Source organism: Geotrypetes seraphini, chromosome 1, assembly GCF_902459505.1.
Source record: "Geotrypetes seraphini chromosome 1, aGeoSer1.1, whole genome shotgun sequence".
NCBI lineage: Eukaryota > Metazoa > Chordata > Amphibia > Gymnophiona > Dermophiidae > Geotrypetes > Geotrypetes seraphini.
Window position 1 is genome coordinate 57,391,420 of NC_047084.1, and position 25,479 is coordinate 57,416,898.

The 25,479-nt window shown below is 43.5% G+C and overlaps 1 protein-coding gene across 1 annotated transcript in view; it reads left to right on the forward strand.

The window, feature by feature from the left end:
* Nucleotides 1–25,479, forward strand: part of EMB (embigin) — a 66,789-nt gene that overhangs the window by 26,941 nt on the left and 14,369 nt on the right. The window contains exons 3-6 of the mRNA XM_033931594.1: nt 461–650; nt 1,278–1,366; nt 16,944–17,071; nt 23,531–23,813. Of these exons, the coding sequence (XP_033787485.1) occupies nt 461–650; nt 1,278–1,366; nt 16,944–17,071; nt 23,531–23,813 (690 nt within the window). The remainder of the gene's footprint in view (nt 1–460; nt 651–1,277; nt 1,367–16,943; nt 17,072–23,530; nt 23,814–25,479) is intronic.

The following is a 25,479-nucleotide window of genomic DNA, read 5'->3' on the forward strand; positions in this document are numbered from 1 at the left end:
GGGTTAGGTCAGGGGTGACAACAACACAGGTACATTTGGAGCTTTAAAGCTGTGGCCATACTTTTTCCATTTATTTCATTCAGTTTTCTATACTGTTCTCCCAAGGGAGCTCAGAACGGTTTACATGAATTTATTCAGGGACTCATCAGAATTATCTGGAAGAAAGTGCAAATCTGCCCAGGGTACTTTATCTATGGGATATTTGTCCTTTAAAGGACCCTGGGTAAAATGTTCCCATGGACTTTATAGCAAAGTGGACATTTTGCAAATCGCCATCTAAAATTATAGCTTTATGACTGTTCTAGATATAAAAGATGAAACTCTCTTATACTGCTGTAAACAGTGTACAGTACAATTTAGTTTACAAGGTATTTCAAATTTGGTACATTTCAGTAATAAATCAAGTAGCTGTGTTGGTTACTGTAACATTCACCTTTTTTTTTTTTCCTTTATCCAAAAGAGATCTCTGCTGCATTAGAGAAAACTGTCATAATAGACAACCCCACTACTGTGGAACTCTTATGCACACTGTCAGTTGAGTTGGGGAGCAAATCAGCAATTGAAGTATCTTGGAAGCACGATGACAAAGAAATCAATAACACTAGATCTTACATCAATAAAACAGGACATCCTTGGCAAACTCTTTATAAGTAAGTGAGTGACTCACTTTCCTGGTCTGTAGACTTGTAAAGATCTTAATCATGTGTACAGTGTTTACTAGAAAATGTGTTTGTTTGTTTGTTTTTAATTTACATAATGAGGGAAGTATTGCATCAAATATAGTACACACCTCATATTTATGTGACACGGAAACAGTTATTTTCTAAGGAATTTCTGCACATAAAGCAGTACTTTAGCCATGGAAATGCCCTTGTATAAGACTGCATGCCCTAAATGTGGTTTAAAGTGTGCACATGACCTCTTTATACATACCCTTTTACCTTCATTCCTTCAGGAGAGGTACTCCTCTCCTATCCTTCAGGATAGTACTCCTCTCCTGGCTTCCAGGGTGCCCACAATGAGTACATATGAGATAAAGTTGTATATATTGGAAACCCGTCACTGGCAACAATTCTCTCTTTCATTTTCATTATGGTAATCCCGAAAACCCAAATGGACAAGCATGCCTCTAAGAGAGGACTGAAAAGCACTGTTCTAGGGGGTGGGGCATCGGAGTTTTCCTTTATGTTCATATTTAGAAAACATTATTTTAACGACTTCTCAGTGGTTGATTTAGAATGGGAAAGTGGTAGTAGTATCTTTAATTTTTTTTGTAGATTTCATATCGAAGACAGCAGCCATATGGGAAATTATACCTGCTTTTTTAAAGCTGATACAGAAGTGAATGCAACATTCCATTTAAAAGGTAAGTCACAGTGTGTACTTCTTAAGTAGGGGCTTGATTGTGACAATGGTATTGGAACACAGAATTAAATTGTGAAGGAAAAGCATCATGCAGGACAACAATAGATGTTTTCCATTTAGTCTGCCCATTAAGAGGGCCAGAGCCACACCTGCCACTCTGTGCAGGTTGCACTCCGTCATGATCAAATATATGGCATCACAAGTAGGGTAGATACAGTCATGGAAGAGTGATATTTTTAATTTTATAGTCACATTTATTGTTAATACTTGATTAAACCAGCAATCAAACAACATCGTAAGTGATATGAATCTGCCTCTATATCGGATCTTTGTGACTGCCCAGGTTGTGCCACATCCAGGTAAGGAAATCCGATGTTTCAGCAATCATGCTGTAGTTTTCTTCAGTCTAATCTATCATTTATCTATTTTGTTGACATTTGATCTTAGATTTACTTTCTGAATATTATCTTACACAGAATAATATTCCTTTCTTTTTCTTGATTGTAAAGCAGGTATAACAAGAATCACCCTGATTTTTCCTGACTGTTTCATTTTGTCAAATAAAAAACACTGGACTGCAGATGCAGTATAGCTGCTTTTTTTAATTAAGAAGATTCTAACATCAGCAACTGTAGCAAGAAGTGACTATATTCTTGAGGCTGCTTTCTGACCAGAGTATCCTGTGCCCTCTCTAGTTGCTGGAAGGACAAGACCCAGTATATATTTCCCTTTCCCTTTCAGTAATTTACAATAAACAGTATTAACCTTTTCAACATGCTAAATCATATAATCACATGCTGAGCCATGTTGACCTAAAAGTCTATTAATTTAGCACTGTTTTTAATCAGTTGGCTTGCAGATAACTGCCAATGGATTGCAAAGTAGAGAAGGAAAATGGTCTTCCACACAGAATCCAGTGATATGATAATCCAAAGTTTATTACAGATCCTCATACATATGTAAATAGACCAGACATGGTTTTTAGTTTCATCATGCTTTCCTATCACCATTGGCATAAGACGTTTGTTTATGTCATCTTAGACTGGCAATTATTGGTTTCCTTATGATAATGCATATCATATACTTTCATTGGCATGAGATTAAACTGCGAGAATCAATTTCTAACCCTAAGGCAGACAGTTTTCTTCCAAAACATGGGCCATGTTGGGTCTGTTTGCATATGTTTGAGGATCTGCAATAAAATTTGGATTATTTTGTTATTGGATTATGTGTGGAAGTGCATCATCTTTTGTTACTGTGCTACCCACTGACATTGCTTTCACTTAGGGCTTGGTTTTCTATTCTGTGTGTCATTTGCAAATAACTGTTCCATATTTGTTAATAATATGGTCCTTTTGGACAGCCTCATTAGTCACAGCTGTTATGCTAGCTAAGTCGGTGATGGAGGAGTTGTTGCTTCTGTAATAATAGACGGGTGAATGGCCTCCTTCTTGGACTGTGGTGCTTGATTTGCATCTGCTGATATTAGTGAATGTTCATTAATACTATCTGAAGGAGGTGCTTTCTCATCTGAATGTATGGCCTGAGTCAGTGCTTACTGACCCTTGCAGGCCCTTCCCAGAAATTTAAGTCCTTGGTTAACTGATCAGGTAATTCTCTTCTAGAGATGGGAGGTCTCTTACATGCTTAGCACGAGCCTCTTTGCACATTGCCTGGTCTGTAACTTCTGAGACACCACATTTTCATCTTTGTAAGGTAGTCATGGTTCAAGAATAGGTATACCTATGTTGCCAAACAAAGGTTTTACAGGTTATTTGCCTACAATTTTGCAGAACTGCATAGTATTTATCATAAGAACATAAGAATAGCCTTACTGGGTCAGACCAATGGTCCATCAAGCCCAGTAGCCCGTTTTCACGGTGGCCAATCCAGATCACTAGTACCTGGCCAAAACCCAAGGAGTAGAAATATTCCATACTACTGATTCAGGGCAAACAGTGGCTTCCCCCATGTCTTTCTCAATAACAGAAACTTGTCCAAACCTTTCTTAAAACCAGCTACTCTATTCGCTCTTACCACATCCTCTGGCAACACGTTCCAAGCTTAACTATTCTCTGAATGAAAAAAAAAACTTCCTCCTGTTGCTTTTAAAAGTATTTCCTTGTAACTTCATCGAGTGTCCCCTAGTCTTTGTAATTTTTGAAGGAGTGAAAAATCGATCCACTTATACCGGTTCTACTACACTCAGGATTTTGTAGACTTCAATCATATCTCCTCTCAGCCGTCTCTTTTCCAAGCTGAAGAGCCCTAACCGTTTTAGTCTTTCCTCATACGAGAGGAGTTCCATCCCCTTTATTAAGGGGAAACAACCCACGAAGGAAGTGGTGGGACTGTTGGATGACCATGGAATAAAGAGAGTGCTAAAGGAGGACAAAGCAATCGCCGACAAACTGAACACATTTTTTTTCTGTATTTACTGTATTTTTTTCTGTATTTACTGAAGAGGATATACACAGCATAACGGAATCCATCAGGTTATATGCTGGAAACGAAGACGGGAAACTGACAGGGTTGACGGTCAGTCTAGAAGAGGTATGCAGGCAAATTAATAGGCTTAAGAGCAATAAATCCCCAGGACCGGATGGCATCCATCCGTGGGTCATCAAGGAACTGAAAGGGACCATAGCTGAACTGCTTCAACTAATAGCCAATCTGTTGATCAAATCGGGAAAGATTCCGGAAGACTGGAAGGTGGCGAATGTTACGCCGATCTTCAAAAAAGGTTTGAGGGGAGACCCGGGAAACTATAGACCGGTGAGTCTGACCTTGGTACCGGGAAAGATGGTAGAAGCACTAATAAAGGACCGCATCATTGATCACCTTGACGGACACGGTCTGATGAGGACCAGCCAGCACGGTTTCAGCAAAGGCACTTGCTGCACTTCTTCTAGGGAGTAAACAGGCAGATAGACAAGGGTGACCCGGTCGACATTGTATATCTGGATTTTCAGAAGGCGTTCGACAAGGTGTCACATGAATGATTACTTCGGAAAATTGCGAGCCATGGAATCGAGGGTGAAATTCTCACATGGATTAAAACCTGGCTAGAGCATAGGAATCTCAAGAAAAACTGAGGGCCTGCATATCATAAGAGTTTGACTTTGCAGCAACCTTATGGTTCCAACATGGACAAACTCGAAACGGTACATCAGGCATGGTCCCTACTGAAAAATACTATCACAAAAGCACAAGATCTCTACATTCCGAGGATTTCCAAAGATCGGAGAACAAAGAGCAAAAGAGAACCGGCATGGCTTACCATAAAGGTGAAGGAAGCCATAAAAGAAAAGAAGGACTCTTTCAAAAAATGGAAATGCATAAAGACAACCGAAGCCTGGAACAAACATAAAGATGATCAGAAGAAATGTCACAAGGCGGTGAGGGATGCAAAATAGGAATATGAGGAAAAAATAGCCCAGGAGGCCAAAAACTTCAAGCCCTTCTTTAGATACGTGAAAGGGAAAAAACCTGCAAAAGAGGCAGTGGGACCCCTGGACGACCAGGGAAGAAAAGGGTACATCAAGGAAGATAAACAAATCGCAGACAAACTAAATTCCTTCTTTGCGTCCGTCTTTACGAAGGAGGACACCTCAACAATACCTGAAGCGGAGAAAGTGTTTGCAGGAGAAATAGAAGACAGCCTCACCACAGTTGAAGTGGACTTAGACCAGATATACTATCAGATCGACAAACTTAAAAGTGACAAATCCCCTGGACCGGATGGAATTCACCCGAGAGTCTTAAAGGAATTGAAGGTTGAAATCGGAGAGTTATTGCAAAAACTTGCAAACCTGACAATCAGAACTGGACAGATACCGGACGACTGGAGGATAGCGAACGTCACCCCAATTTTCAAAAAAGGATCGAGAGGGGAACCGGGCAACTATAGACCTGTGAGTCTTACGTCTGTCCCCGGCAAGATGGTTGAAGCACTGATCAAGGATAGCATAGTCCGGCACTTGGACGCACACGACTTGATGAAACCCAGTCAACATGGATTCAGGAAAGGGAAATCATGTTTGACGAATTTACTCCAATTTTTTGAGACCGTGAACGAGCAAATTGATAGTGGGAAGCCGGTGGACATAATATACTTGGACTTCCAGAAAGCGTTCGACAAAGTTCCACACGAAAGACTTCTCAGGAAACTACAAAGCCATGGCATAGAGGGGGATATACAAAGATGGATAGGCAAATGGCTGGAAAACCGAAAGCAGAGAGTGGGCATAAATGGGAAGTTCTCCGACTGGGAGAAAGTGACTAGTGGTGTACCCCAGGGCTCGGTACTTGGGCCGATCCTTTTTAATATTTATATCAATGACCTGGAGGAAGGAACATCCAGTGAGATCATCAAGTTTGCAGACGATACAAAACTATGCCGGGCGATCAGATCGCAGGAGGATAGAGAGAAACTCCAGAGTGACTTGTGTCGGTTAGAAACATGGGCGGAGAAATGGCTGATGAAGTTCAATGTGGAGAAATGCAAGGTAATGCATTTAGGCAATAAGAATAAGGAATACGAGTATACAATGTCAGGTGCAACTCTGGGGAAGAGTGAACAAGAAAAGGACCTGGGTGTACTGATAGATAGGACCCTGAAGCCGTCGGCACAATGCGCGGCAGCGGCAAAGAAGGCAAATAGAATGTTGGGCATGATAAAGAAAGGAATCTCGAGTAGATCGGAGAAAGTTATAATGCCGCTTTATAGGGCAATGGTCAGACCACACTTGGAATACTGCGTCCAACATTGGTCTCCTTACCTAAAGAAGGATATAAAACTGCTGGAGAGGGTGCAGAGACGAGCAACAAAACTGGTGAAGGGTATGGAGAAACTGGAATACGAGGACAGACTTATAACACTAGGATTGTTCTCCCTTGAGAAAAGGAGACTGCGTGGGGATATGATCGAGACCTTCAAAATACTGAAAGGAATCGACAAAATAGAGCAGAGATTATTTACATTGTCCAATTTGACACGGACTAGAGGACATGTAATGAAGCTATGGGGGGACAGGTTCAGGACTAATGTCAGGAAGTTCTGCTTCACTCAGAGAGTGGTTGACACCTGGAATGCCCTCCCAGAGGAGATTATTGCGGAATCAACCGTCCTAGGCTTCAAGAGCAAACTAGATGCATATCTCCTTAAGAGAGGCATATAAGGATATGGTGGACTATAAATTACGCCAGGTGTACACCTGGCAGGGCCTCCGCGTGTGCGGATCGCCGGACTTGATGGACCGAAGGTCTGATCCGGAGATGGCAGTTCTTATGTTCTTATTAACAGATTTGCAAACATAGGCAGAATATTTGAGGTAACTGAATAACAGCGCATGTTGCATATCAAAGAAACAAAGACATATTTCATATACTAGTAAAAGATAGGACTTAAGCCCAAAAGAAGAATATAGCCTTTAGGCCAGTGTTCTTCAGTTCATGGCCCAGGAGCCAATGATAGCCCCTGAAGTCCTCTGATGAGGAAAAGCCACATGCTTGAAGGAGAAGGCATTTCTAGTAGATGAAGAAAATGCATTTGAAAATGCCTACCTTATTTAACATACACTGCTTATTCCTAGGATAAGCAGCATGAAATCTGTTTTACTACTTAGACCTGGGTTGACCACTGTTGAAAACAGGATACTGGTCTTGATGGACCTTTTGGTCTGTCCCAGTATGGCAATTCTTATGTTCTTATCACTGCTCTCCTTCAGCTCACTTGGATCCAAAGTAGCTTGCATTTCATTCACACAGGCTTTTGTTTTATACCATTCTCATTGCGGCTTATCTTAAATCTCAACAACCATGGACCCCTGAAGAAGGTGTGTTCTCCGAAACACGGACCTTGTTGGGTCCCTTGGTTTATAGTAAGGTGATATCAGTAACTGCATTAATATTTGGTACAAATAAACATAGCCTGCATCTTGTACATTTTGATCTGCAGTTTTTTCTTGTTTTTTGCTCTTGCCTACTGTACTGCAGACTTTGTTGGATCTGTTTGTTGTTATGCATAATTCCACCAGGAGTACTATACTGTATATATCTATTTATCCCAGAACAAGCAGGCAGCCTATTCTCACATGTGGGTGAAGTCATCCACGGAGCCCGGATGCGGACAGCCTCGCAGGCAGACTTGCTTGTAGAAACGTAGAAGTTTTGAGTCTGCCGTGCGAGTGCCTTCCCGCCCAGCACAGGGTGAGTCTCCTCAGTTTTCCGCGGAACTAAGAAGTCTTATCTTTGACGCTCTTTGTGAAACTTCATTGCTTTGTGCCTTCTCTTTACCGCGGTTTGTGTTAGTTCATTTGCAAATCGCTGTGCTAATTTCTTTATTTTCTGTTTAAAAAAAAGAGAGACTTTATTTTTTTTGTTGACTGACTGGCAGGGCAGACCGCTTGCCCGCAGCCTGTGGGCTTCGACTTCGCAGCGGCTATCTTCCCTTCTATGTCCCAACCAGTAACAGGCTTCAAGAAGTGTAGCCAGTGCCAGCGTGCGATTTCCCTCACAGACCCACACCGCTGGTGTCTTAAGTGTTTCGGTCCTGTCCATAGTCCGAAGTCATGCCCATTCTGTGCTACTCTTCAACTTCAAGCACTTAAATGTCGATCTACAGCTTCTAGCCCTATTAATTCACCAGCTGCACTTCCCGTTTCCAGGCATAGGGTGACCTTTCCTCGATTTCAACCGAGACCTACTTCCAGGCAGCACTCTCGTCTTAGATCGAGGCCCTCATCGAGGCATCCATCTAGGCACAGGTCTTCCACAGAAAAGCTTTCCTCGTCCAGGCCTCAATCCAGACCTTCCAGCTCTTCGAGGCCTCCAACCCCTTGACCGAGGTCTTTACTTCCAGACCCCGAGAACTCAGCTCATTTTAATGCCTCCTCGAAGTCTGTGTATTCTTTGGGTTACCAGTACTCTAGAGTGACTTCGCCTTCCTTCTCCACTTGAGGCGCCTCGAGGTCATCGAGTCCTCGAGGCCAGGCTCTAGCAGATCAATTATCTTTTTCCTCCTTTCTTCATCAAATGGCTGACGACCTGGAAATTAAATATTCTAAGGAGTATTTAGAGGAAATGCATCTGCCTCAGCCTCCTTCACAGTCCCTCAAGCTTCCTCTTAATAGGCTTTTGTCTCAAACTTTCAAAAGAAATGTAGAGATTCCTTATGCTATACCTGCTGTTCCAGGTAAATTGGAATCGAGGTATAGAACACTACATTGCAAGGGATTTGAGAATTCACAGTTATCTCACCAATCCCTTCTTGTGGAATCTTCATTAAAGAGGACCCATCCTTCGATAATATATGCCACAGTACCTCCTGGAAGAGAGGGTAAGACCATGGACAAGTTTGGCCATCGCCTTTACCAGAATTCCATGATGGCCTCTAAAGTTCTAAATTACAATTTCATCTTCACAACTTATTTGAAGTTTTTGATTGACCATCTTCCAAGTTTTATGAAGAACTTGGATGAACATAGACATGTGGAGTTTTTGGAGCTCGGTGCTACCTTGATGCAACTCCGACTACATCTTCTCCAGTCATCTTACGATGCCTTTGAACTTTCTTCCAGGGTCACTGCTTTCTCAGTAGTGATGTGTCACCTGGCCTGGCTTCACACCATTGATATGGACCTTAATCTTCAGGATCGTCAGGCTAATATTCCTTGTGAAGGCAATGACCTCTTTGATGAATCCATAGAGGCCACCACCAAGAAGTTGTCTGAGCATGAAAAATCTTTTGCTTCCATTGTCAGACCAAAGCCTAAGCCAGCTTCTGCAAAGCCTTCTCGACCTCTTCCAACTTTCCAGAGGCGTTATACTCCAAGGGCGGCTCCTTATACTCGAGCACCCGCCAAGAAATAACAACAGCAGAAGCAACAGAAACCTCACCCTTCTGCTGCACCTAAGGCTGCTCAGCCTTTTTGATTGTCTCACAAAGATCATAACCTCCATCGTTCTGCCTCTTTCCTCCCTTCCCCCCATAGGAGGTCATCTCCATCATTTTTACCATCGATGGGAGACCATTACATCCGACCTCTGGGTGTTGTCCATAGTCAGGGAAGGATACTCTCTTCATTTATCTCAGATTCCATCAGTGCTTCCTCCAAGAGAGTATCCTTCCAATCCATCCCAGACCACCCTTCTTCTACAGGAAGCTCAAGCTCTACTTCATCTCCGTGCCATCGAGGAAGTTCCATTGGAACAGCAGAGCAGGGCTTTTTACTCCCGTTACTTCCTAGTTCCGAAGAAGACGGGCGATCTGCGGCCCATTCTGGATCTCAGGGTTCTCAATAAATTTTTAGTGAAAGAAAAATTTTGCATGCTGTCCCTGGCATCCCTTTATCTCCTTCTAGATCAGAACGATTGGTTATGTTCTCTAGATCTCAAGGAGGCTTACACTCACATCCCCATTCATCCGGCCTCCTGTCAGTACCTCAGATTTCGGATGGGGAATTTGCATTTTCAATACAGAGTGCTACCCTTTGGCCTGGCATCATCTCCCAGAGTGTTCACCAAGTGCCTCGTAGGGGTAGCAGCAGCTCTAAGGAACCATGGTCTTCAGGTGTTTCCCTACCTAGACGACTGGCTCATCAAAGGCATTGAACAAATGTGATTTTTGGCACTTTATTGCACTACTTGCACTATTGCTTTTTTGCACTAATTGCACATTTTTGCACCAGACTTTACTCTTTCTGCTGGACTCTTATAGCAAAAAATCTCCCTGCCATTTTTTGAACTGAGGTAGGAGTACAGGGAAGATACGGCTAGTCCTATACTGGCTCTAAGAGTTCTTCCAGCGTGTTATGAACACTGAATCAGAATATGTAAGGACAATTTTGTTTTTAATGTAATGTTTTGTAAAATGCGAATTAGAGCTGTGATATAATAAAGTATTCATCAAAGATTCAATATCTCAGGGGGTTATTGTAGAAACCCAACGGACTACGTGGTTCCTACAAAGCTTGGGATTTGAAATCAATTTTCCCAAATCCCAACTTCAGCCCTCTCAGAATCTACAATTCATCGGAGCTGTTCTGGACACTATCAAATTCAGAACATTCCTTCCTCAACAACGTCTTCCTTCCTCAACAACGTCTGGATGCCCTTATTCAGCTCTGTCACAAAGGAGCATTGGCGTTGGTGGCTTGCTTCTCCTGGTGTTAGTTTTTCAAGAACTAGGACTGCTAAAAAAGATGTTTATTTCTCTTTGCTAAAATATTTATTACTATTTATTGATGAAACAAGACAAAAAAGTATAAAATTACTAAATTATAAAAACTTTATAAAATACTATAGTGGTACAGGAGCCAATGAGGAAGCATTAGCGGGATTTCAGCCCCTTGAATGAAAACTTGATGTATTTGGGGTGCCGCTTCTGATGGCTCACGATATACCACTTTAAAACGTTTCTGAAAAACCTTTGTAACATATTGGGGAAGATTTGCATTTTAGATGATTCTTCATTAAGAGTAGAGTGAAGCATTTAAGGCCAGACCAGCCCCAAGCTCAGTAATGTATTTTATCAGGATGATTATAATCTCTGCACTTTGAATTACAGTTTTTAAAAAAATGTAGCTGTCTCTTCCCAATAGCAAATCACCATGGCTTTGTTTTTAGTTTGGGATAAACTGACCTCTTAGTTTGAAAGATAACATTCAGAAAAAACTTTAACAATACAAGCTTTGAGAAATTCGAGTGGCCGAAAAGTAAAGGTTGACTGAATGCTCACTGGAGAAGATCAAGAACTTGTTCTGCAGCATTTTCCGGCCAAAGCCACTTGAAAGGATTGTGTAACACGCCACAAATATATTGTTTCATAAAAGTCTTAAAGATCAGTACAGTGAAACAGGTAAGACTACTTTATGTAATCCAGTCTCTTCCAACCTAGGGATGAACAAACTGGTCATTTCATATGAATGCTTGCTCAGGTTGATCAGCTTACCTGAGGTGTTAGTCCTGTTTTCTGAACTGATAATTGATCTGGTTTTACATGAATATCTGAACTTTTGTGGTTGATTCTGTGTTTGACCTGTTCTAGAATACTTCTGTGAGATCAGTGCAGCTATTTCCTGTTTCAGTTTTGTTGTGGATAGAGAATTGGGGAGATGACATGTTACAGTTCGTTGTTAACTTGCAGGAGAGTTTTTGAGGGAGTGGAGGAAGTAGCAAATAAGACCAGCAGGTTGAGAACCAGGGAAATGCATTCTTAGTGATATTTGGCAAGTCATTTAGGAGCCCTTTTACCAAGCATGGGATAAACACAGAGGATCTAGAATCAGAACATAATAGTAAATATTAAACTAAGGCCAGTACTGGGCAGACTTGCACAGTATGTGCCTGTATATGGCCTTTTGGTTGAGGATGGGCTGAGGAGGGCTTCAATGGCTGGGAGGGTGTAGATGGGCTGGAGTGAGCTTTGACGGAGACTTCAGCAGTTGGAACCCAAGCATAGAACTGGGTAGAGCTCTGGGTAGAGCTTTGGATTCTTACCCAGAAATAGTAATACCCTCCCCCCTCGCTCTCTAAAGCAGGGTGCGGTAGCGGCCGGCCAGCAAGTGCAGCGCTGCCGCTCCTGCTTTAGGGGGCGAGGGGGAGGGTCAGCCGAATCGGGAAGCTGATTTATTTTTATTTTATTTTTTTAATTGATTCGAATCGATTCACCAAAGTGAATCGGTGAACCGATTTGACTCGTGAATTGGGCAGCACTACTAGCAGCCTAGTGACAGGCAGCAGGCAGGCCTAGTGACAGACAGGCAGGCAGGCCTAGTGGCAGGGCAGGCAGGCAGGGCCCCCCATCCAGAGGCAGGCAAGGTCTCCTCTACCTTAATTTCTCTGGCGGTCCGGCGGTCGCGAGAACTGGGACAGCCATTCACAGACCGTCGCGGGACAAGGCAGGAAGCGAAAAACTCGCACTTGCCTGCTTGCTGCTCTGCCGCTGCCAGTGCTGCTTGGGGGAGAAAGGAGAGAAGGACAGGAATCTGTAGGGCTGGACCACCATTCACGGAGCGGCAAGGCAGGAAACAAAAACCTCATGCCTGCCTTCTTGCTGCTCCAACTCTGCCTGCCGCTGGGGAGAATGCCGGATGGAAGGGCAGGAGGCTGAAAGCTCCTGCCCTACAGCGCTGGACCGCCAGACCGTCGGAGAAATTAAGATAGGGGAGGGGGGGGGGTTAATTAGTATTTGTTCTATAAGACGCACCCTTATTTCCACCCACTTTGGGGGGGAAAAAAGTGTGTCTTATAGAGTGAAAAATATGGTAAGACATACAAACATATTCTGTCAAAATCACAGAGTGCAGACTGACAAACAGAACCATAAGGAAAGCAGGGGAGAAATACAATAGCAGTAGGATAGAAAACAAAAAAAAAACCAGCGAGATGGGGGCAAGAAATAAAGATATGGAAGCAGAATAATGTGACTGTCAATTAAGTGTTCGATAAAACCTACTTAAAAGGAATTATAAATTGAAAACATCTTTAAATAAAAATCATTTTAATTTACCCTTGAATCGACCGCAATCGAGGGCCGCAATCCAGTCGGGTTTTCAGGATTTACCCAATGAATATGCATGAGATCTATTAGCATACAATGAAAGCATGCATGCAAATAGATCTCAAGTATATTCATTGGGGAAATCCTGAAAACCTGACTGGATTGCCTGTCTTAAGTGAACTGGTAGAGAATTCCATATTTGGGGTGCAATAACAGAAAAAATATTTTGAAGTCTTGTATTAATAACTTTCAGAGAAGGAATGGATAATAAATGCTGATCATTTGATCTGAGTAACCATGAGGGGCGTAAGGTGTAAGAAATTTATCAATGAAGGAGGGAGCCTTGGAAATTTGTGTCTTAAATGTCAGCATACTTATTTTATATGTGATCCTATGTGAAACTGGAAGCCAATGCGCTCTTTTGAGAAGTGGCAGTACATGCTCAAATTATCTAGCATTCAAGATAAGTTTTATGGCAGTGTTTTGTATAATTTGGAGACGTCTTATTTCCTTTTGTGTGATGCCCTTGAATAATGAATTTCAGTAATCGATTTTAGAGATTACTAAAGGGTATATTAATATGTTTAATGATTTGGGTTCTAAAAATTTCGCCACTGAATGGATCATATGTAGCCCTTAAAACGTGGATTCGACAATACTGCTAATGTCCTGGGCTGGCACCTCTGCTTGAGTCACTTAGCAAGTTCATCCAGCTCCAACATTTCAGCATCAGACTGCAGTTTAAGCTGGGTTTTACTCCATGGCAATTCTTGCTCCTCTGTCTCCTCTTGCCTTGCTTTGCTTTGCTTTGCTTCCATTCACCTCCCTTCTGTACAGCATGAAGCTCTGCTTTATATTGGTGAGGGTCCCACTCAAACCTGCATGGGACTGGAATGGGCCAAAGCTCTCTGTGGCTCCCCTTTTGGCCAAGCTGCAGATTGCTACCAGGGAAATAAGACTCTCTTTAAGGGAGGTTTAAAGGGTTTTATTTGCTGGCTTCTACTAGCTTTTCTTCCAGAATGGTTCAACCTATCCTCCCAGGGTTTGGGACTTGCAGGAACTGTAACTTGATAGTCAGTCCTAACTGTCTGTGAGCCAGGGAAACTTCCCTGGTGAGCTTTTCCCACCTTTGCAATAGGATTTTTTTTTTTTTAAACTTTTAAACAGTGGCAAGTCAGGAGATGCACCAGACCTGTCACAATGGCCATGGTAAACATGGCTTATTGCACAGGAAAGACCCATGTAAGGGCATGCTAAAGCCAATTCTTACCACTGCTTAGTGAAAGAACCCCTTAATCCTCTGTTGCCTCAGGTCCAAATTTAGTTTATAAGTTCAGGGACAGGAAAATACCTACTATATCTGGATGTAATTCATCTTGAGCTACAAGTAGAATCCTAAACAAGAGGTTTTAAAAGTTTGGACTTACTTATTGTTGAGAGAATAGAGTATGACCAGAAGGTAAAAGGAGGTATTGATGCCCCTGTATAAAACTCTGGGTAGACCTCATTTAGAATGTTGTGTATCATAGGCAGTGGAACATTTTTTCGTTTGGGGGGGGTCCAAGGCTCCACCCTAGCCCCAGCAGGATCCTGTTGCACGATCTCTTCCCAGCAGGATTCTGTTGCATGATTTCTCCCCACCTACCTTCCCCAGTCGTTGTAATTCTAAATCTTCCGGCAGCTGATGCGTGGCGTCAACGAACTAGCCTGCCCTAGAAGTCTTCATTCTGCAGCAACACTGCGTGGCAGCTGCCCGAAGGTTTAAAATTACAGCAGCCTGGAGGAGGTGGTGACAGAGTAGAGCCATAACTGAAAGCTAATTTGGAGGGAGGCCATGGCCCCTGTGGCCTCCCACGTTCTGACACCTAGGTTGTGTACAATTCTGGAGACTGCATTTTTAAAAAGATATAAACGGGATGGAGTCAGTCCAGCGGAAGGCAACTAAAATAGTCAGTGATCTTCATCATATATGGAGACAGACTTAAAGATCTCAATATGTAAACTTTGGAGGAAATGCGGGAGAAGGGAGACATGATACCTAAGAAGCATAAATGTGCATGAGGCAAATCTCTTTCATTTGAGAGGAAGCCCCAGAGAGGGCATAGGATGAAGTTAAGAGGTGATAAGCTCAAGAGTAATCTAAGGAAATACATTTTTATAGAATGGCGGTAGATGATTGGAATAGTCTCCTGGTAGAGTTGGTGTGGACATAGAATGTGTCTGAATTCAAGAAAGCGTGGGGCAGGCTCAAGGGATCTCTTAGGGAGAAGAGGAGATAGTGGATGCTGCAGATGGTAGGTGTGTAAAATAGTCTTCCAAAGGAGATAGTGAATGCTATGGATGGGCAGACTGGATGGGCCATTTGGCCTTTATCTGCCATCATGTTTCTATGTGTCTGTTTATTTTTATGTTTCTGCCCTTTTCTCCCCCCCCTTTCCTTTTTGTATTTCCAACTCTTAACGCTGTGTGTCTTGCCTTCTCTGTTTTTTGATGAACTTATTGGCAAGAGCTTGTTGTAGGCCATGATGATTATGAGTATTTGTTTCATGGACTGTTTTCAGGTTTCACTTCAGGAATTTGAGCAAAACTTAAGGCTTGGCACTGCTGAGTTAGAGGAAATTTATAATGTTAGATTGAATGATACCATAGTCTGAGAAAAGAGTTGAAGGCCAAGGTTTTAATACGGTGATGATCGAAGCAATGTTTGTGATAGTGATGTGTTTTGGGAGATATAGAGTTGTAAAGAAAAATGAAGGAGTAGTAATTATATTTTGCAGCTTCTTTGACCAAAATAAACCTTTTTTCTCTTTCTGTTAGTTTTATGTATCATATCCTTTACCACTAGAATCTTAGCAAAGGATATTGTGAACAGCAGTCATTTTGGACTACCTTATATACTCAAATATAAGCTGAGATTTTTGGGCCAAAATAAATGACCCAAAAATGGGGGTCTTGGCTTATATTTGGGTCAGCACCCACTCATACCCTCCCAGACCTGTTACAGGCCTCTGTTGGGCCTACGATAACACCTGGTGGGCCAGCGGTGGACCAGGACAGGAGGGATCCAACTCACCTCCTGTCCTGGCTGACTCCAAAAACTTTTACCCAGCCTCCCCCACATACCTTTAAAATCCCCAGTGGTCCAGCGGTGGGTCGGGACAGGAGGAATCCCTCCTGCCTCTTGTCCCAGCTGACCGTGCCTTCCTTTACTTCCCTCTCTCCTCCTCTGCGTATCATTTACAATCCCCGATGGTCCAGTGGGGAATTGGAGCAGGAGTGGCCTTCCCACGCTCCTGCCCCAAGGAGAACCGTTAATGATTGGCTGCCTAATGCCACTGTGGGCATGGCTAACACTGGAAGTGGCATTAGGCAGCCTAAAGCACCTATGGAAGCATGATTTACATCTCAGGTAGGCATCAGAAATGTAGGCCAGGAAAACCTACCTTTGCTGGAGGAGGTGCGATTCTGTACCTGGTGCCGTCGCACGCAAGTCGAGTATATTTTATAAGAATGCATGATCGGCCCCTGGCCATTCCCCCTTTTCAAATTCATACACTGCAACTTTCTAAATCGTGTGCATAACTTTTAATTAGTTCAATTAGCATCAATTACAAGGTGCTAATTAAGCAAATTAATTAAATTGTGCATGCACTTTGACTGCGCACTAATGTGTGCGCAAAACCTTAGGTGCCATATACAGAATTTGGAGGATAGTTTATACATATAACATACTTTTGGCTTGTATGTAGGAAAACCAGTTATAAACTGGAGAGCACATAACTTATGTGTATTATCAGTACTTATGCAAAGAAACTCCAGTATACCTACATTGGTTATTCATTTATCATTTATTAAAACTTATTACACCACAAAAACTAAACAGGTCAAAGTGGTTTACAATTAAAAACAGATATAACTGTGTATAATTTTATGTGTAAATTATACAGTACTTGTACATTCAGTGGCGCCGAATTTAAGAATAATTTGAAATGTCCCCCAAATTTTACTCTATAAATAAATGAATACAGCTTGAAAAATATTTAATAAACTTAGCGCTTTTTCTTTTTCTCTTTAGTTCCTAAGGTCAAAGGAGCTGACAAGCCTATGATTACTTATGAAAGAGATTCTGTTGTCATGAAATGTGACAGCTCAAAATATAATCCTGTGGAATGGATTTGGTACAGGATGAATGAAAGCAGTCTGGTAAGATGAAATTTAATTATTTATTCAAATTAACAAATTATAAAACTGTTACATAGTAATAAAGTCTGCTGTGTTGAGGTGACTGAATAACAGAGGTCAGTGGGTTTGATTATCACAAATATCTGTTTATCAACAAATGCTATGGTTATTAGCTATTAGTTATAAATACTAGTACAATAAGAAGATGGATTATGGACCAAGATACCATTTTCATACTAGCCCCAATGGGTGGGTAAAAATTCATTAATTTTGGTCCGTTGCTTATTTTTAAGAAAAATAATTGTTAGTCCAAAAGAAAATAGAGAAATTTGATATATTAGAGCATGAAAGCAATGCATGGGCATGTAGAACATAATGGCAGATAATGATCAATAAGGCTTTCTGTTCTCCCCTTTTTCCATTTCTTCCCCAGTATCACAGAGCATACCCAACCTCCTGTCTCGGGCTTTATTCCATGAACTGTGATACTGTTATGGTCTCTTGCATCTCTTCCTGGGAGACAAATACAGTAGATATGCTCTGGAAGACTACTATTTGTGCTTCTAAGTACATTCCTCAGTCCTTCTCCTTGGGCTCCTTATTGCTAGTGTAGGAATCCCAAGGCAGGGCCTTTTGTATGATACTTGGGGGCTTGAGGAAGGGATGCTTTAAATTCCCCAGCAGTAGAATTTTACTAAGAATTAAAAGAACCCTGAAAACAATGGACCTGAAACTTAAAGGAAATAATGCCAAAGCACCTTATATGCATTGGCATAACAGGGGCCACCCCCTTTTTATGTGTACTGATAAAGTTGGATCCAGATTTTTAAAAAACCCCAAAACCCTATGGGTGCTATACAGTATGCCAGATAGAGACTGCATGAGAAGCCACTTAAAAACATAAAGGAGACTGAAGAGGCACCATGCAGGACAATAATAAACACGTACAGGGATTACTCATAGAGAGTAATTTTGCAACAGAGCATCTAAGTTAATTGGGCAAGAAGATGCTTTTTTTTAGCTGGGCCATTTATGAAAGGATGTCCAAGTCAGAATAGAGCTCCTAGCGTCCATAACAGACACTCATCTCACATGTATTTTCTAACAGGAAATACATCAGAATTTTTTGTTCAAAAATAAGTAAGTTGGCCATCTGTGTGCTGAGGATGTCCAATATGAAGAGCCATTTTACAAACTGAGTCATCTAACATATGTATGGCAAAATAGCAGGGATAAGGATATCTGTCTGGCAGTATTCATGTCATGTCTGTCTGTCCAAGTTAGACTGTAAACTCTTCTAAGCAGGGACCATCTATTAATTCCTTCTCACAAACTCGGCAGCAGGCACCCACAACCTCCTAGCAGGAGACATCAACCTTCATCTTGAGCTAGAAGAAAACCCCAATGTTGCTGACCTATACTCCTTCCTCACATCACTAGGCTTCGCCAAGCCTCCCCCTACCACAACACACAACAAAGGACACCAGCTTGACATGGTCACCTTCCTTTCCAACTCTCCCACTACCCCAAACATAAATCTCACAAAACAAAATTGGTCTAACACCCCTTGGTCCGACCATCTCCTATGTCATTTTGAACTAACCTGGTTAAAAAAACAACCAGACAGGAAATACACACCTAACCAAACAAAGACAAAGACCTGGACAAGAGAAAAAATCAATCCTGTAGATTTCTGGTCCCACTACACCCTCACTTCCAACTCCGACCCCAACCTCAACTTCCACCTTGACTGGAAACACTTCAGCGACCAAGTCCTTAATACCATTGCCCCTCCAAGACTCCGCAAAAAAACCCCTCGACCCTCAAACAAATGGTTTGATGCGGATCTCTTAGCCATAAAACGCGAAGTAAGGAAACTAGAACGAACATGGCGCAAATCAGGGACCGACAACGACAGACTAAACTGGCGAATAAAAGTCAGCGAATACAAAAAACTGATAATCGAAAAACGCAGTAAATACTACTCCCAACTCATCAACATCCCTTCTCTAAACAGTAAAGCACTTTTCAGAATAGTCAACTCCCTCCTAGACACCGATTCTCACAAACGCTCTAGCTCAGAACTCCCACCCCCCGCAATAATCCTAGCCGACCACTTTGCCAACAAAATCCAAACCTTAAAATCGTCACTTACAGCTCCCAACACGGAGACAATATTCAACCTTCCAGCAGGAGACACAACAGGCCCAAGGGCCGACATGATCTGGAACTCATTCGAAAGCCCAGACTGGAACCTTTTCCTCAAACTCTTCTCAAAATACGCCAACTCCAACTGCCTATTAGACAACTGCCCACCCACCATTATGAAATCCGCCCCCCCCCCCCCCCCCAATTCAAAGCCGAACTCTTCAATTGGATCTCACTATGCCTGTCCACTGGTCTCTTCCCGACTGAACTCGGCCACATTCTCATATCCCCCCGCCTCAAAAACAACAAAGAACCCATCTCTTCTGCCACCAACTATAGACCCATCGCCAACATACCACTCTTCCAAAAACTCATGGAAGGCCTCATTAACCATGACCTCATGAACTACCTAGAAAAGTTCAACATCCTTCACGACTCCCAATCCGGCTTCCGCTCAAACCACAGCACGGAAACGGTCTTAGCCGCCCTAACCAATTACCTCCTCCAATTATTCTCACTGGGCAAAAGCGCCCTAGTACTCCAATTCGACCTAAGCAGCGCTTTCGATCCGGTCGACCACGATATCATGCTCCACTGCCTGGACTCCATCGGCATCTCCGGCCAAGTACTACACTGGTTCTCATGCTTCCTAACCAACCGTAATTATCAGGTCCACAGCAATGGAACCTTCTCCCATCAATGGCGTAATGCCTGCGGAGTCCCACAAGGCTCCCCACTATCCCCCTCCCTCTTTAACATCTACTTGGCACCTCTTGCACGGACACTAGCCGACTTAAACCTTAAATCATTCATTTACGCTGATGACATCACCATCATCATCCCCCTAACCTCAATCACCCAACAGACAGAACAACTCACATCCTCCATCCTCACCAAATTAGAAGTATGGACCTCACAATTTAAACTAAAATTGAACACTGAAAAAACCAAAATCTTCCTGGCAAGCCCTACCCATAAAATAACAAACACCTCCATGAAACTGAACGGCCTAGATTATCCTATCAACCCCTCCATAAAAATACTCGGAGTCATCCTAGACAGATGCTTAACCTTCGAAGATCATACCAGTGCCCAGGTCAAAAAATGCTTCTGCACCCTCTGGAAACTTCGCATCATCAAACACCACTTCGACCACCTCTCCTTCCGTTTACTGGTCCAATCATTAATCCTAAGCATACTGGACTACTGTAACATCATATACCTAGGAGCCTATAAAAACACAATAAAACGTCTAAGAATAGTACAAAATGCCGCCATCTTCGGCCTCAAAAAATACGACCACGTTAGCCCCTACTATGCCAAACTCCACTGGCTGCCGGTGGAGGCAAGAATCACCTTTAAATTCGCTTGCCTCTGCTTCAAAATCTTAGCAGGCTCTTCACCAATCTACCTATCCGAGCACCTTGAAATTACTGGCCCCTCTCGTACCCGAAATACCTACCTGTTCTCCTTTCCCTCCCTGAAGGGCTGCCTTTACAAAAAATTCCTTGACCGATCCCTAGCATTCCAAGCGGGCAAATGGAACAAATGCCTCTCCACTCTCATCTCCAATTCCCCCCACTATCAAACATTCAGGAAGTTAACTAAAACATACCTTTTTGACAAATTCCTCTGATTTATCTTCCCTCCTCCTCCCTTCTCTTCTGACCTCTCCCCCCCAGACACTTACCGCCTCACGTAACACCGCCATTTGTAACACTCAGTACCGAACTTATAATAAATGTAACTACCCTGAACATATAACCTAGCTGCCAAAATTTACTTCACCGTATACTTATTGTCTAGAATGTATAGGTAACTTGACCGAATATGTATCGTCTAAAATGTAAATGTAACACTAACGAAATTGTAACTTCGCTGTAAATGTACAGTCTCTTCATTTGTTAACCGCATAGAACTTCCATGGTAATGCGGTATACAAGAATAAAGTTATTATTATTATTATTATTAATGCCAAAATGTACAATGCTGCATACGCCTTTCAGCACTATAGCAGTGATAAATAGTAGTAGGAGTAATTTTTCAGCTAGGACTCAATGCTGTTCTATGATGGGCACTCATGAGGAGCAATCATTATAGAATAGCATTGAATGTCGACTTTGGTGCTCAGATTTGGGCACCAGGACTTAAGCTTGCTGAGTTCCTTTGAGCATTGGAGTAGCGCAGAGCATTCAGCACGCCAACCGGCACTAAAAACCTCTTGCACAGTTTTGTAAAAAGGGAGGGAGGGTTCCTGTTTTAGCCTTCCTTATCAATGCTTTTATCAAAAACTTGCCTTGGAGCTATGCCCCCATTTGGGAAAGAGATAATGGTTACTGTAGATGGGCACACTGGATGAGCCATTTGGCTTTTTTCTGCCATCTTGTTTCTATGGGCTAGATTCACTAAGCAAATCGATTATGTACCGATCGGTTTGCGAGCCCTTTGTGACCAAATTTCCCTCCTGCACAATTCACTAAGGCCTATAGCAATCTGATCCCAATCCTCCCATGCAAATTAGTAAAACCCCATGCAAAATAGCCAAGCGATTGATTTACTAACAATTGCTTGGCTATTTTGAGTCGGGTTTTACTACTGACAAACCCGACTGCTGCAGACCTGTTGGTAACTGAGTTACCGACAGGTCTTCAGGTTTTTTGACAGACCTGCCTGTCTTTTTTATTCATTTTTTTTCCATGGCACAGATATACGCAAAATATCTGTCCCATAAAAAAAAGAAAAGACAGGCAGGCCTGTCAAAAAATGGCTGAGAGCTGAGCCTTAGGAAGTCCCTGATTGGCTATTGCTTTGACCAATCAGGGGCTTCCTAAGGAAGTCCCTGATTGGCTCAGGTGCCCCAGGCCCCTCCCAAGATGGGAGCCTGAGACAGTCAGGGCGTTAGGCTCCTCCCCATGCATCACATGATGCAATAGGGCGGGGCCTAAGGCCTCAGAGTGGTCACGGGAGTCATTGGAGCAGGAGGGGCTGAACATACCCTCCTGCTCCATTAAAGTACAGGGAGGGGAGGTGGAAAGGGGGCTTGGAATGGGTAGGAGGTGTCCAGGGGGTGGCGGCAGGAGGGAGTTGGCATCCTTCCTGCAGTTTGTTTATTGGTGGGTGGGTCGGCCCGGCCAGCCGGTCTGACTAGATTTTGCAACAGGGAGGGAGGTGGGCCAGGCCAGATCAGGAAGGTAACATGGCAGGAGCGAGTTGGCAACCCTCCTGCCTTTTGTGGGGTATCAGCGTGTGGGGGGTTGGCATCGGCGCATGGGGGGTTGCATTGTGGGGGGAGCATCGACGCGGGGCGGAGGGCATTACGACTTTTTTGTTTAACCTTTTTCCTTTTTGTAGGCCAGGAGCCCGTGGTTTTAACCCGCTTTAATCAGCGGGTTAAAACCAAGGGCTCCCAGTGCAGGAAGGGCAGGAGAGATTTTGGGCGAGAGTGAGAGAGTCGGGGAAGGCAGATTTGGGGTACAGCTTCGGGGCAGCAGAGAGCAGGCTGCGGGGCAAATTTTTTGTGGGGTTTAGGGAACTTGTTTGGAAGAGGGTTTAATTTTTTTTTTAAATCGAGCAGATATTTTGTGTGTGTCTTCGCCCCTCTCTCTCTTCCCCAGTTCCCTTCAGCAGCGTCTTCTCCCCTCTCTCTCTCTTCCCCAGTTCCCTTCAGCAGGATCTTCATCCCCATCTCTCAATTCCCCAGTTCCCTTCAGCAGCTCCTCTCCTCCACCCCCCTCTCCCTCCTTCCCTCTCTTCCTCCCTCCAGCACCCTTCACGCGGTCCAGCAGCCCCCTCTCTCCCGTCATGGTCTGAGCATCTCCCTCCCTTCCTTCCCCTTACCTTCGTGACGATGTTTACTTTTCTTTCTACAAGCAATCGGAGCCTTGAAGTCACCTGCGTCTGCCGGAAAGTTCTTCTCTGATGCAACTTCTTGTTTCCGGTTGCGTCAGAGGAGAACTTTCCAGCAGCCACATGCAACTTCAAGGCTCCGGCTGCTTGTAGAAAGAAAAGTAGACATCGCCACGAAGGGAAGGGGAAGGGAGGGAGGGAGATGCCTGGATGGACGGTGGTGATCATTAGTAAGGAGGGATGGGGCTGCTGGATCGCATGATTGGTGATCCCTCCCTTAACTGCGGAATTTCCTTGTCCCCGTACCCGTGGTGGCCATTTTTTGGGGGGGCTAGCTGCGGGTAACAGCCACTATGTCATTCTCTACTCCAAACCACAATATCAACCAAGGCTTGTGTATCATGAAATAACACTTTATAACATCTTGCTAGATGTGCCTCCACAATCTTACCTTTGAATTTCTAAATTATATATTTTATTTATCAGGTTACTCTTAATGAGTCTACAATGTCATCTAAATATGAAGTCACAAGAAAAAATGCAAATGAAACAAAACTTCGCATTGTGGACCTCTCTGCTGATGACAGCGGAATGTATTTGTGCAAGGCAGTTTTTAAAGTGGGAGATGTTAAAAGCAGAATTCAACTTAATGTTCTCAGCTACCTCATACCACTCAAACCTTTTCTTGCAATTGTCTTGGAGGTGGTTATTCTAGTAGCTGTTATTCTGATTTGTGAGTTGCAAACCAGGAAGAAACAAGCACAAGGAGGTAAGATTTTTTTCTGTTTAATATATAATTTAGTTTTTTTTTTTCTTTGGGTACAAGGAAATTTATAGCCAAAATGAAGTCCTACTTGAAATGAATTTGGCTGGTTATTCAGTAATTCTAAAGAGAACATTTATCCACAGCAATGAATCAACATGTATTCAAGAGCCCAATCATTTTAAACCAAGAAATGTATAGTGGTAGATATCAGAACATGAAATAGTCTCTTTCTCTGGGCTTTACTAATCTGCAGAAGAGCGTCTTACATTTGGATTTCACCCCTCCTTTTCTCCCTTTCTCACCCTCCATCATAAGTCTTCCTCCTTTCACCAGTCTAGCAATTTCAATCACTCATTCTCACTCTGAGGTCCTTCCCATTTCCCCTTGTTTTTTCACTCCTTACTAAGCCTATATTCTGTCTTAGGAATTTTGTACATATACTAGACCTCCATTTTCACCTGCTGTACTAACACTTTTATCAGTAATCATCTGATTTCTTCCTCTTCTAATTCAGAAGAACATAAGAATAGCTTTACTGGGACAGACCTGTAGTCCATCTAGCCCAGCAGCCTGTCTTCACAGTGGCCAATCCTAGTCACTAGTACCTGGCAAAAACCCAAAGAGTAGCAACATTCTATGCTACCGATCCAGGGCAAGCAGTGGCTTCCTCATGTCTTTCTCAATAACAGACTATGGATTTTTCCTCCAGAAAATTGTTCAAACCTTTCTTAAAACCAGCTACGTTAACCGCTCTTACCATAATCTCTGGCAATGCATTCCAGAGCTTAATCATTCTCAGAGTGAAAAAATATTTTTAGGAGGATATATTTCCCTGTAACTTCGATTGTCCCCTAGTCTTTGTAATTTTTGACAGAGTGAAAAATCGATCCACTTGTACCCGTTCTACACCACTCGGGATGTTGTAAACTGGTTTAATGAGCTGCAGTATTGCTACAGAACACTGTGCAGTTCGAGTACTGGACCAGGAAGAACCAGAAGTTAGAAGTGCCAAGCCACAGTTGTTGAATCAGGAAGAGGATGTTGAATGTACTGGTGGCAAAGGGGGACCCATGTGCCTAAGGCTCCCGGGCCTATTCTGATTGGCCCAGGTGCCTCAGGCCCCACCTGTGGGCGGGGTTTCTGCCGCCTGGGCCAATCCGGCCCCATTCTGGACCCGGCTGGCCTGCCGGACGGGCGGGCTTGGCATCCGTCCGTCTGGCCAACATTAAAGGTACGGGGAAGGAGGGTGGGGGTGGAGAGGTCGTGGGGTCGGCCGGGGGGGGTTGCGGGTCGGCGGGGGGGGCAGTTGGGGGTTCTGGGGGGGCGGTCATTGGGGGGAGGGGGGTTGTGTCGAGGGCAGGAGGACCTGGGATCTCTCCTGCCTGTATTGTAGTGGGGGGTAGGGGGTCGCCGGGGCCAGGAGGGCTTGGGCTTCCTCCTGGCCCGTTCGTGTAGGTGGAGGGGGTTGCCGGGGCCAGGAGAGGTTGGGCTCTCTCCTAGCCCGTTCGTGTAGGTGGGGGGATCGCCGGGGCAAGAGGGTTTGGGCTCTCTCCTGGCCCGTTCGTGTAGGTGGGGGGATCGCCGGGGCAAGAGGGTTTGGGCTCTCTCCTGGCCCGTTCGTGTAGGTGGGGGGATCGCCCGGACAAGAGGGCTTGGGCTCCCTCTTGCC